Here is a 13,651-nt window from a genome sequence, read left to right as displayed (position 1 = left end):
CTTCTTTTTTAATAAAGAAATAAATCCTGTCAAAACTGACAGCATTCAGATAAACAACAAAAAGCTCAATAGCTGATTTCCTGCAAAAGAACGAACAAAAAGAAACTAGTAGTCAAACAACTTGAACTCTCAATTCACATGAAACTATTTTACCAGCAATGTCACAGAGCTCTGCATCAGAGGCATTAGCCAGGGCTTCCTCCAGTTCCGGCTCCAGAGTCACACTTTCCAAAACAGGATCCATTGGCTTCTGCTTGGGGATCCAAGCTTTTCCTATAAATGCAAAGTGAGGTCACTCTCAGTAGAGCTATAACACCTGCTTCACAAGCCATGCAGATGCATTTTCACGGGGTGAGATTTGCATAGTGGAAAGAACAGAGGGGGCACAAGGACCTAGAGAAAAATAAGAGGAGACACTGAATCCCATCCCATCAGCTCAGTGTGAGTCCTGCTGTGATGCCAGCCAGGAGGCACCTGCCAGACACCTCCAACTGTGGAGCTCAACTCTTTCACCAGCACGCAGAGGACTGCAGCTACTAAAACCCAACAGTCCATTGGCACAGGACGATGACTGTTCAGTGCGCAGCGCTCAGAAAGCCATGCACAGCCATACCCTGCAGGACTTCACCTCTCTGAAAGGGACAGAGTTTGTGCTGCTTCTCCTAAAAGGGATGGAGATTTGCCAGCTCTCACACGGACAAAGAGAGGCCAGTGGCCTGCACCCAGCACCCAGCAGGACCGATCCCACCACTGAGACAGTTCCTGCTGCTAAACTCTGAATGCATGGTGGCAGGGCAGGTGGTACTTCAGCCAGAAGAAGGTGGAAAGGTGGTGGTGGAAGGGCCCTGGCAGCAGGCAGAGGTAGCATTCCAGCACATGGGATGCAAGGAGGCTTGGGGCAGCTGGTCTGGCTCGATGTTGTTACAGAGAGCAGTAGGACAAGGGGGAGAGACACGGAGGGCATGCCAGGTGGAGACCCCCATGCTGTGTCTCCTGGGACAGCAGCAAGCCAAGGAACAGGCCTCTTCCCTACAAGTCAGGTCTGAGATTTCACAGCACGGCACCTACCTGCAACCACCCCCACCACCAGAGAAAAGAGAGAGGCTTGTAAGTGTTTTAACACAGTAGCAGGGAGCAGCCTGTTTGAGTAAACCCAGCCCTGCTGTGGGACAGGACGGGGAGGAGGAGGGATCCCAGGGTATTTTGGAGCAGTCCTCTCCCTGAAATAGCCCAGGATCACTGCAGAGAGATAGCGAGTGCAAAGGTCTCAGCCCGGCATGCCAGCTAGGACTATTTTTGTCCCCAGCCTGAAACCAGAGTCAGTGGCACCAAAGGGGAGAAACAAAGATCCTGCTGCTCAGGGATGTGCAGAAACAGAAGGGGCTAAATTTAGCCTCAAGGAAAAAGCAACTGCGCTTTGGGGTTCCGCAGTAGGAAATCGAGGCTGCTATAAACAGCCTTTTGCAAAACACCCCATCTCCTGCCTGCACGCTGCCGCCCCAACAAAGACGGCAGGAATCTGCCTCCCGGGACACAGCTGCTCTCGCAAAAATAGGTGCAGTGTCACATGTGCCGGCATGGCCAGGCACCTTCTGGGCACTCTGTAGCACAATGAGTGGGAAGGGCTGGCCCTGGGCTCTGGCTTGGTGCGGAGACCCGGCACCGCTGTCCCACCAAACACACAGCTTGGCAAACCATACACAGCATCTGGTCAGTTCAGTAGGGAATAGGAGAAACAGGGCAGGCTTAATTCTGCCGTCACACAGTAACTCCTTTTGATATCTCAGTGACATCAAAACTTCTGGGGTTTAATTTTGGCAAGTTTCCCATGTCAGTCATGCTTTATTACAAGTTTGAACTTTAAATTAAACTGTGTATGCAAACACAGCACTATATATCATAATACAGCGTGTATGCACAGACCAACTCCTACCCTGTCCGGCAGCACAGCCAGGGACAGCACCTCCCACGGCAAACTAATAAATCACCCTCTGAACTGCAAACGTGGTAGTTTATTTCCAGCTCTGCCACAACTGTGAACTATGTAATTTACCACCTCTGGCTCACGGTCAATGTAAGTAGTGTTTTCACTCAACAGCACGTTACAAGTGAAAATATGTTTAACGTGTTTGAGATCATATCAGGTTGAAATACGATTAGCTCAGACCAGATGCTGAAGACTCAAAATGCCTGAAATACCTTTGTCTCATGCAGAGCACTGCTACTACCTGCTGGGCTAGCCAGGCTGGTGGAGAACGCGGGGCTGGGCTATACTTGAAGCTGCTTGATTGCTCTTCCTGACAGCACTCAGTTTACTCTTTTCATTTATTTCTTTCAAGGATAACTAATTTTTTTTTGCCAAAAATACCACCTCGAGTTTTACTAAATTGTCAGATTTAACACAAGCTCTTTCTTAAAGATGCACATGGATCAGTAAGGAGGCAGATTTGAGAAAGACCTCAGCTGGGAAACAGGATCACATGCCCACGTTTTCAGCACTTCTTTCTTGACGTGGGGCAACCAGTAGTGCAAACAGCATACAACCAGATCTTCAGCTTCAGGGGCACTGTGGTATGGAGTGAGACACAACAGCTGCTGAGAAGCTCCTAGAACCATGAGGCAAGGAATTGACCAGACCGCATCCCATGTCGGACGATATTCAGAGTGGCAATGGGAGCAGCAAAGCCCTCTGGATAACGGGACATGTCCCAGGAGAACAGGAAAAGATACCAGAGGAGAGGCAGAGCAAGTCCCTTGCTCACAGGCCCCAGGGCCACGCCAAGCAGGGACGCAGCAGTCACTGCAAGCTAAGATGCAGCAAAACAGGAACATGCAAGCTGCAGAGGACTGGGAAACAAGGCCAGGGCCGTCAAGAGGTGACTAGGTGGGAAGTGTTGTGATCATCACAGCTGAGGGGAGCTGTGGAGTGCCTCCATACCGAGATGAAGTTCAAAGTGTTGGGACTGGAGCATGAAAGGCAATGGTGGAAGACAGAGTGCAGCCAGAAGAGCTCAGAGGAGCACAGGGCAGAGAATGAACAGGAGAGGACAGAAGATGATGTCTTCCCCAGAGCTGGACACAGCTGCAGTGGGATGGGGATGGAAAGAGGCTGCACACTGGTACAGCCTCTGCCTATCACTTAACAACATATCAGGTGGTACCCAAATCAGCAAGCACACAGACCTCTTGAGCACACCCCAGTTTATTAGCCAGCCTGGGCTGGGGCCAGAGAGCAGAGAGAGCAGATCCACCACCCCAGTGGTATCAGAATGAAGTTGTGCTTAGCATTGCAGGTCAGACACAACCCTTCTGCTGTGCACCCGCTATGCCTTCATCATGACACGCTCAGCATGGTGCAAAGGATAACCATACCTCTCTTTTCACCTGTGAAGGGAACCAAGTCTTCTCTGTCTTTAACGTCCTTTGCCTGCTTTTCTAGGTGGGCCATGAGTTCCTCCCTTTTGAATGGGCCAGTTGGTGGCTTTTGTGTCTGATCCCGCTGCCTGAGCCCTGCTGGCAGCAATGCATTCTAGGCACAGAAGGGAGAAACACAGATTATCTTTGCAGGCTGAGATCCCCATCCACCAAACACTGTCCCCTCTCCACTTTCCTCATTGCACTGTCCTTCTTCCACATTGCTGGACAATTTGCGTCTCCTCTTGTCAAAGGTTATCTCCATCCAACCCCACCGATTCCCACATTTTCTGAGACACGTGGTGCTCCTTCCCCCCTCCAGTTTCAAATGCTGGCTCCATTACAAGATCTGCGTGCTGCCAAGTGGTTGTTTCTCCATAACAACAGCTCCATCTCTTTCTCTGGGGGCTCTCAGCCATCACCTCCTGCTCCTCTAGCATTTTCCCACACTCTCACCATTTCTGCTGCCTCTTTGCAACAGTCATAGTGCTAGAACTGAGCTGCTAAACTCAGCCTGTTTTCTCCTCCCTATATGTATCTGTCCAAGTGCTTACATGCTCCATGTGTCCCAGTAAGTTCTGGCCTTTCACAGAACCAGAACTTTGCACACACCATCTTTTCTGGTGGTCTCTTCTGCCTTTCATGACACATCACAAAACTACAGGCAGGGTTTCGCAAAGAAGGTCACTCTGTTGCAGATCAAAATCCCTGTGAACCTCAGCCCTTTTTTGAACTGCCTCCTTGTTATTCAGTCACATTAGACACCATGGGAAGTTGCTTTGTGCCTGACACATATGGCACGTAAGCACCTGCTTATATTTAAATATAGAACAGCCTTAATGCAGTAAGACTATTCCCAGATTTGCCACTAAGCATGTTCTTTAAAGGCTTGCTGGGTAGAAGTCGATGTTTACTTTTTAAGACATCCAAGGTGATTTTGAACAACATGCCAATTTTTCCATGCCCACCTAACAGAAGAAATCCATTGTAATTTAAATTTGTATCGTTGAAAAGCCTTGGAAGGAAAATGACTAATAGGAAACAATTACATTCAGGCAAGCTTGGAGAGCAACAGAGGAGAGCTGTGCTAATGCACAAGCAGGGAAGCATAGGAAACAGCTTGCTTCCTCAGGCTTTGCGCTGTGAGAGGTGACCAAGCTTTAACTCCTGTACTCAGGCTACACCTGTACAATGTTGGCAAATATTTTACCTTTCCACACCTTTCACAGAACGCTGCCTGACTCTGTGTCTTCTGAGGCAGCTGTAACCAGCCCATCAGCTTAATCCCAGGAGCTAGCCTGCCACCTCTTAATTATTTTCCTGTGTTGCAATTAAAAATACTGATGATGCAACCTACACTGCCCATCACTTCCCCCAGAAAGACCAACTGCATGCTGCAGGAATGATTTCTCACTTGGCAGTGCCCAGCCGCCTCATCATCTAACGTTGCCGTAACCCAGTGGCCTGCCAGTTGGCTCTGCATGTCCCCTGCTAAAGCCACAGGACAACGTTGCCTCCAAAAAGCTTTCAGGGCTTGGCACCCACAGGCTCAGTATCTGCATATGCGCAGCTCCTGCTGATGTTGGGAGGTTGCTAAAAAAAACCCAGTTATCCCATTTTACAAAACTCTGGGATCTGGATTTCAGCCTAAATGGAGGAAAATACAGACCGTTTCAAGTCTGCTATGAAAAAAAGCCAAACATGCCACAAAACCCAAAACATTCCCTCCAAGGTGGCCTGATCAGAAGCAGAATCCAGTTTCCATAGATGTCCTGCCCTGCACCAGCACTGGCTCACATCGGTGCTGCAAATCACAGCGCTTGTCACGCTGCAGCATGTGTGCCCAGGCAAGGGCAGGGGAATACCACAGAAACAAAGTCCCAGGTGCAGCCCACGCTTCCGATGCCAAAACTGTTTCTGCTCGTCTACAGCCAGTCTCTTCCATCCTTGCACTGAGCACAGGCTCTGCAAAGAATCCCACTTAAATACAGATTACTAATGTAGCCCGTTCCCCCACAACTACTGAGATTTACCACCTCGCAAATCTCATGTAAAAATTACTTACATCAGGATCCAGCTCTTCCAGCTCATTCTCTAGCTTCCTGAGCTCCTCCTCTGTCAGAGCCCCAAGGATCTTGTCTTCATCCAAGTCTCGGTATTTTTCTAGCTCCTTTCTGTAAGACATCTTAGAGGAGTCTCGTGAATCTCACTTTTATGTCAAAACAGGACCTGAAATGAAAACAAGAAGCATAACACTGAGTACATGAAACACAGCACTGTAGCCTGGCTGGCAGGGGAATGCCGAACACCACCGAGCTGCGGAAGATCTACGCTTAAAGCATGGCTGACTTTAAAGCCAGGTCAGATTGCTCAGGGGCCCCCTGGTCCATATCCCACATGCAAGGAACAGCCCACGGTCATGAGAGCGGCACAATTTCAGCAGCACGTTGCTCCACCACAGACTCCCAAGGCAGCACTGAGGAAGTACTTTGTACAGGACCCTGGCTAGAGATGTCTTTCTCCAAGCAATGCTAGATGTTAGGTATCCTGGGCACTTATTTTCTCAAAAGACAATAAACCAGAAATCATAAAGTCTGCAGCTCTCATGCCCTTAGAAGCCCCCCAGTAACACCTCTCTGCACATGGCACTCCAGGTAACAATGTCACCAGATGGGAAAACAGATTTGTAACATCACTGAGTATCTCTGAGCCCTGTAAACCTCCATGAGGTTACAGTGTGTGACACTCCTTCCCATGTTTTAAAGCCACAAGGAGATCAGGAAGTATTATCCACTCACGTTTAGGAGGCTGCCAGTTTAACGTGCTGTTTAGTGACCCACCTTCCCCGAGAGCACACGTGTTTGCACTGCTGCGAGCTAAGCAGCTGACCTGAGCGTTACCGCATGTCTAAAACAACCCTTGAGGAAAAGAAGTGGGAGTAGCATAGTGAATGACCTATCCGGATAATCCTTGATGACCCAGGGGTTTGTCCCGCGTCGCCTAATATAAAACGCCATACAGAGTCACACACACGTAAATGGACCTCTGCCAGCTCTAAGACTGTAGTAGACCTTCTACAAAGGTCAACTTGTTTAAAATGTGCAGGTGGGTTATAAATACACTCACTACAACACACAAGAGTGTATCCAACTCTGCTTTTTTTCTTTTTTTCTGAAAGTTTCCTTCTGTTCCATAGCACTGTTTACATTTCTTACATATTATTTACATGGCACATATCTATATTTTTTTGGCTTGATTTTTGTGGAGGGTATTGAACCATAGATAATTGGAAGTGATTTTTCCTACAGTTTTAAAAAAAGTCTTTTTATTCTTTCAAGTGGCACTTACACTAAAATAACAGCGAGGCCTGTGCATTTTTCAAGGAGCCAGACATCTTTTGAGTTTCTATAAATGGCCTTTTTTTGGCCTCTGCAGAGCATCAGAGCTCTACCCCGAGTCACATCTCTCCAGCTTTGCTCATCCTCTCCGGGCAGATCATGCTCTTATGATTGCTCTTCATTAGCGGAGAAGTCTCTTTATACAACTTGCAACACAGCTGCTGTTCCAGATAGGAAAATTATCTTTAGCTTGTTCACAGAAGGGCACATTAATGCACACATGGCTCGACAGCAAGCCCTTAAATTTAGAGCTGTCATCTGGTCAGACGTTTGGTTCCCCACTGGTGTGGTGGTAACTCCTGCATCACTCACATTCCTGCCACTCGCCACTTAGGAGGTGTAGCACCAGGAGATGGTGCCTACTGGATGGAAAGAGCAGCCCCCCAGGCTCCCACAGCTGGGAGCTGAGGGAGTGAAAACTGGCTTTTTGTTGGCCTGCTTTGCTCCATGTGGCAACCGTCCACCTGTGGCACTTAGAGTCGAGAGCAGTAGGGGGGTGACGGAGGAAGCGCAGGCTGCAGGGCGCAGTGGGTTTGGCCGAGTGAGGCGGTGGGGACCCCAGCACTCGGGGGCTTCACCATGCCCCTGCAGCGCTCAGCACCTTGAGCAACAATACTGATGTGCAGCAGCCACCCACACCGCTGTGCCCTCGTCAGGCTAGCAGCTGCGACCAGCAGCTTGGCCCCAGCAAGGCTGCGCTGCTGGTCAGCACAGAGAAAAGCAGAGCCTTTATCACAACGACCCACGAACGAACGCTTGGATTTTTAGCAATTGTTACTACTCTGATGCAGGAGATCCTACAAAAGCAGCCTAAACCTGGATCCGGAGATGTGTTGTGCCACTGCGGCCTTAGATTGAAGTGCATGAACCTCAAGCAGTCTGTATTTCACACTCAATTTTCAGTTTTTGCTATTCTGTGGAAGGAGCGGGAGCTAAGAGCAGGCAGCAAGGCAGAGGACAACCCCCCTGAGGCTGCTAAATTCCCTGTAATGGCTTCAAAATGTCCACATCTGCCACGCACATAGCCATTCCGATCTTGGCTACATGTGGATGACTATTGTAGGCGGCAGCCCCAGCCCCTTCCTGGCAATCGGGGTAGTCTGAAGTGGCGGCTCGGTGGGGACCGGGGCGCAGCCTCCGCAGGGCTGACCTTGCTGCCTCCTGCCAGAAGGACAGAGGCTGTCAGCACCGAGACGCAAAAGGCAGGACAGATGTCGGATGTCAGCATGCACAGGCAATGCTTCTGGAAAATGCTTCAGGTTTCAAAGCATCCTGCAGAGATATGAAGCTGGGACTGCATATAGCAAAGGCCCTGAGGGTTGAGGACAGGTGCAGAGCCTGCTGAAACACAGCTGAAATCCCCGCAGGGAGAAGTTTGTTTGCTACACACACCAAGCAGAGCTGCCAGGAGGAGACAGTGCCCTCGCAGCCTCACTGGTGCAGCCGGACGGTGCCAATGACTCGCGCAGCTCCTGCAGTGCGCGCACTGGGAGCACCGGCCGTGACTGCGGTGGCAGGACATTCAGTGCCATGAGCTGAGTGGGTTTAGCATCGCGTCCCCCCGCACAGCCTCCAGGACTAGGACACTTGCTGGCTCTCACTTATCTCCACATCCCAGGCCTCTTCTACCCTATCTTGCTAACGAGTGCTGGGAGAAAGAGCAAAATAGCATCTGCTCTAAATGGCAAGAGGGGTTTATAGTGCCAAAAATAAGAAAGGAGATGAATTCTGCCTAAGCCTAACTATTTTCATTTATCCAACGGGCTGAAACACCCGCTGCCACGAACAGCGCTCCTTGAGCCATGTCAGGGTTCAAGCATTGTTTAACACAGGTGTCCCCCCCACTGACACCCACACTCTAAAAAACTAACAAGATCCTCCAGCACAACTGCAGTATTATATTCACATTTTAAACCCACACACTTCTGGACATTCAGGAAAGAGTTAACTCTAATTCACCACAAATCTGCTCCATCAAATCTATTCTCAGTGCCTTTCTAAGAGGGCAGCTTTGATTTCTTGCTGGTTTTCCTTAAACTTACCAACACGCTTTTCATTCAGTAAACAAAGGAAGCATCACATCAAAATATATACATAATATATAGAAGCTGCACAAGACTGACACAATTAAAACTTTAAGTCCTCAAAAACCTGAAATTCATATTAACTACCAAGACAGCAAGATACTAGGTCTCGTTGTCCAAAGTATTCATCAGACACATGAGAAGACAGCCCAAACACTTGTACTTGGGAAGTCTGAAGAGCACAAAAGTTGGTATGCATGGAGACCTATAGAAAGTTTCAAGGAGAAAAATTAAATTGGATGCGAGGTGAATGCACACCACAGGTCATCTACAGGGAAAAACTGTTCCTATCATGAATACAGAAAAACAAAACCAAACAAAAAGGCAACATTTGTGATTATAAGGGGGGTGGAATAGTTTCTTTCTGAAGGGTCCAAAACCACTGAACAAACAAATGGATGTTGTAGAAGAACTGAAAATGGAAAGCATCCCACATGACACTGAAAATACTCCTTTCAGTGCTCTGCACCGGTACGGCCCCCCTGCAGCACCATGCCCTTTCTGGGGCACCGAAACCCAAGAGAAGCACCAGCCTCTGTGCAGGGATCCAGCTGAGACCTGGGAAGGAGGCCCCTGTGGGACCACTGCATCCCATCCACTGTGGAGGGCAGCCACAGGGATGTGGTCATACTCCTCAGGTGGGCGAGCAGGGAGGGCAGGAGCAGGGCTGCAATGGGCTCAGGCTGCAACAGGCTGCCCCAGGAGGCTGCGGAGCAGCACCAGCTGAGTCAGAGCATCTGCAGGATCATCCCTCAGTGCTCTGACAACCCCAGGAAAAAGGACAAATGAGAAAGCAGAACTGGGTAAAGCGACAGAAACAGCAGCGAGCAAGACAAATTCCAAGAAAACACAAAAACGTCTTAGAAAAATAGAGGCTGATTTCCCCCGGGTGCTGTGCAACACGGAGCCCAGCCTCCCGGCGCACAGCCTCCCACATGCACCAGCATGCTAACAGTGGGAAACTACAGGAAGCCCTTTTCTTTTTGTATGTGTGTGGGGAGAAAGAGCAACCAACCTCGGCAAAGATACAGGACTTTTCAGTGGTAAATTCTGTCACCTGTTCAAGCCAAGCCCAACGCTGGCGTTTTGCGGCAGGCTGCAGCACGCAGCTGTCACCTCCACGGCCACGGGGACTGCAGCAGGCGGGGGGTCCAGTGCACCCCCAGTCATCTGCCGCACCGAATCGCCAGCAAAAGGCAGAGGACAGGAACTCTGTGTACTCTGCCTCCTGACGAGAGCCATGGCTGAAAAAACAAACAACCCCCACCCCAGACAACCCTCAAACCTGCCAGGAGACTTTTACAATGCTTTGAAATAAGAAAGCAGACCAAAGCTTTGGTTCCTGAGATAAGGAGGCTGCCAACAAGCATCACCAGCTTGTTGTCACCGTATTAATGGTTCTGGAAAAACTGCCAAGTTTGAAGGCAGAAGGCTATTCAGGATGAAAGCTGTTTTTAAGAGCACTGAAGGCAGAAGTTAACCTTGTGAGGGGTAACCTGGCTCGAGAACAGTTCATATTTGACTCACGCAGAGTTTTGATTTATGAGATTTTTTCATAGCTGAAATGTAAACCCAAGTCAAAGTTCAGAGCTATTACTTTTTACAGTCCAAAATAACAAACCAATGTCAACAAGCCCCTCTGTAGTTGCTAGAATTCCTTTTTACTTTTCTTTGACTTTTAGCATAACTTTAAAGATAAATGCCAGGGCTGTTTTTTGAGAAAACGTACGTACCTCGGGTGACCATTTCCTATAAACTCAAGAGAAGTGCTTTCTGTGCATGCACCTCAGTGAATCACCCAGGTGTAAAACCAAGAAGCAAGCCCTGCAGAGGAGGGAAGCATATCAGCTCCAGATGGTTTCCTAAATGAAGACTGTATTTTTATGTGGCCTCTAAGTGCTCTGATAAACTTTAAGGCCACTACCTAACTCTAATGAAATCTCACACAGGACTCAAACCCTAATTTCTTGTCAAGCTGCACACGTGTGCGAAGGGTCCATCAGCACAGGCATAATGTGGAGCAAGCCTAGGCATCTCCTTTGGCTGACTGTCAGGGAATGAAGGAGAGAGCTGGGGCATCTGCAGGGATGTCTAGGGACAGGGAGGGAACCAGAAGCACTTGAAGAAGGGGGAGCTGTTACAAGTGGTAGAGCTGGGGCAGACACAGGATGGGGATGCAGGCATGAAGGACATCAATCAACCAAAAAGTGAGTCTCTGCTGGTTTTGCTGCTCATGGGACAACTTGCAAACCCTGGCCTTGCATCCCAGCATACCTGGGTGCTGGTGTGCAAGAGCCTGACTCCGCAGCTGCCCTGCTGTTTGAGTCACTGAGCACGCCAACATCACCAGTTCCCAAGAGTTTCAAGAAGGGACCAACGAATTACGGCCAGATCCATTAACAACAGAGGGAAAGATGCCCAACAGCTCCTTCCAAGACCAAATCTAAAAATGTAACTCTCTGAGAATTTTGCAAAACCCGGTAGGAAATCAGAGCTGAGGACAGGGGGTGCTGGTTCTGCCCCCAGTGTCATCACACAACCTTACACATCGAAAGTATCGACTGTTGGGTGCTTCCTATCACCAGTTACCCTGGTCACAAGGGAAGTAAATGCAGATGTGCTGGTACAGGACCACTCTTCTCTCAGCACAGAGGTACGAAAGTCACACATGGAGCCAGCAGTCCCTTCTCTGGCAGACATAACCTGAGCCCAGCAGTGGCCCTGCAGGTGACCATGTGCCCCGTCCCTGCGGGACAGGCATCCAGCAGTTTACCCCATTTCAAATGAACATACTTTGCTCTTGCTAAACGTCAAGTCTTTGGCTTGAAGAAATGAAAGGAAGATAGGCATCTAAAGCCAGTCCTTTTAAGGGAATGGTCTCCTGCATATTTTTTGTAGATTCTTTTTTAGGCTCATTGTCTCAGGCAGAGAGGGAAGCATCTTTCAACAATGCATAAATACAGACCTAGGCTGCAGTGTCAAGCGTTGTTGGTCTGCTTGGGCTCTGCCTCACCACTTTGAATGTACAGGATGTTGAAACGTCTTGTCAAAGCTACAAGAGACTTCCTATATCTCTGCACTGGACTTGCAGTCTGAGGCGCACTAGAAAGCATCTAGCCAGGAGGTCCACAGAGGTGGGTATTTCTCTCTGCTTAACATCCCTGAGGCTGCAGCTAAATGCTGCATCCAGTTTGATGATCTCCAGTAGAAGGCAGGTCTTGACAGGATAAAGAGACTCCATTGCAGGGCCATCATGATGGGCAGGAGGCTGGGACACAGAAGATGTGAGGAGAAGTGGAGGCAACCGGACTTCTTCGGCCTGGAGAGGGAAAGGCTGCAGTGGGATCTAATTGCAGCCAGTCATCCCATGCCTAAAGGGAAAGGATTTCTAGAGAAGACAGAATCAGGCTTTCCACAGAGGTTATCAGGGGAAGGACAAGGGGCAATGGGGACAAGTTCTGGCAAGGGGAAAACTCCTTGCCACAAGAGTGGTGCAGCCCTTGGACAGGGACCACAGAGGTGGTGGGATCTTCATCCCTGGACATTCAATGCTTAACTGGGAAAGGCCCTGGGCAACCTGATCTAGCTCTGGGGCTAGGCCTGCTCAGAGGAGGACACCAGACTAGGAACATCCAGAGGACCCCCCTCACCCATCTAAACTTTCTGTGACTGGGTCTTAGAAGAATGTGTAGGTCTGTCCAACTGATTCCTTCTCTGCATTGGAGGAGGTTACACAGGATGGGAACCAGGCTCCAAGCTGATCCCCTGCATTTCACAAAAACTTCTTTTCTGCACTCACTTAGTTTATCCAGCTGAAGCAAAGTCCTCACTGCTGTGATCCAAGTTTGAATTCTGATTCTCGTTCAACACAAGGGAGTTTAGCTGCCTTCCTCTAAAACAAACTGTTAAACCATCATGAGCTTAGACTCATTGTTGAAGGTCACCTTGACTAAGCCCTTTGCTTCTGCAGAATGAGGATGAGTCACTCAGCCTCCAGGACACTATCATAGTATCATCTTGCTTTGCAGCTTTCTCACACTGAGAAGCCCTTGTGCAGCTTGCAGAGTAGCCAAGCATCATCTTGAACGATTACAAATAAAATAGAGCATACAAGGTAGCTGATGTATCCAGCCCCTGCTCAGCGAGCAGTGCCCACCTTCATCCCTTAGCTTTTCCACAGCAGAGTTGGACGGTGCCAGCACATTCATGCCCTGGCTGAGAAGAGTGGATAGAGAGAAGACAGGGGATGTTCCAGACAGTGAGAAGCTCCGTCATGTCAGATGCAGAAAGCAAGAGGTCAGCACACCCCGTCATAGTTCCAGGCAAGCCTGCCATCAGCCAGAAAGGCTGAGGCCCTCTCAGCCTCCCTACAAGAGGCTCATGCCTAATGAAATCCAGCGGGGAATCTGCGGTCCCTTCAGGAAACTCAGACTTCTCTAAGGAAGACCTGGATTTCCTCCAGTTTGACAAAAACCCCACAACCAGTAGCCACCAAGCTAAGACACACTAAAATTTGTATTTGAAAAGAAACATCTGGAAGGAGGCATCCTGGATCTATCAAAGCACACCGTGACTTCTGCCTCTCTAAATGAAATGCTGACCATGCAGAACACTCAGTGCTATCTGGAGTTATCATCACCGCCCAGAATCCTACAGCAATGAAGTTCCACACGCCATAGACAACACTTACTGATGCTGCTGCTTCAGTCCCACGGGGATCCTCACGCTGAAGCTGACATTCCCACTTGACAGCTC

At 49.2% G+C, this 13,651-nt stretch overlaps 1 protein-coding gene across 5 annotated transcripts in view; it reads right to left on the bottom strand.

Annotated features, from left to right (window-relative positions):
* TMOD1 (tropomodulin 1) overlaps positions 1–13,651 on the bottom strand; it is a 29,474-nt gene that overhangs the window by 11,705 nt on the left and 4,118 nt on the right. For 3 of the 5 annotated variants that reach the window (XM_055698292.1, XM_055698291.1, XM_055698293.1), the window contains exons 2-4: positions 5,480–5,643; positions 3,373–3,529; positions 154–273 (exon numbers count right to left, since the gene is read on the bottom strand). In XM_055698292.1, the coding sequence (XP_055554267.1) occupies positions 154–273; positions 3,373–3,529; positions 5,480–5,599 (397 nt within the window). In that variant the 5' untranslated portion in view covers positions 5,600–5,643. Of the gene's footprint in view, positions 1–153; positions 274–3,372; positions 3,530–5,479; positions 5,644–5,763; positions 6,222–13,651 lie in introns of those variants that run through there. The other 2 variants (XM_005432944.4, XM_027811740.2) reach the window with 2 other exon arrangements.

Source organism: Falco cherrug, chromosome Z (assembly GCF_023634085.1).
Source record: "Falco cherrug isolate bFalChe1 chromosome Z, bFalChe1.pri, whole genome shotgun sequence".
Lineage (NCBI taxonomy): Eukaryota > Metazoa > Chordata > Aves > Falconiformes > Falconidae > Falco > Falco cherrug.
Note: the sequence above shows the minus strand (reverse complement) of the source record. Positions and strands in the feature narration are given on the sequence as shown.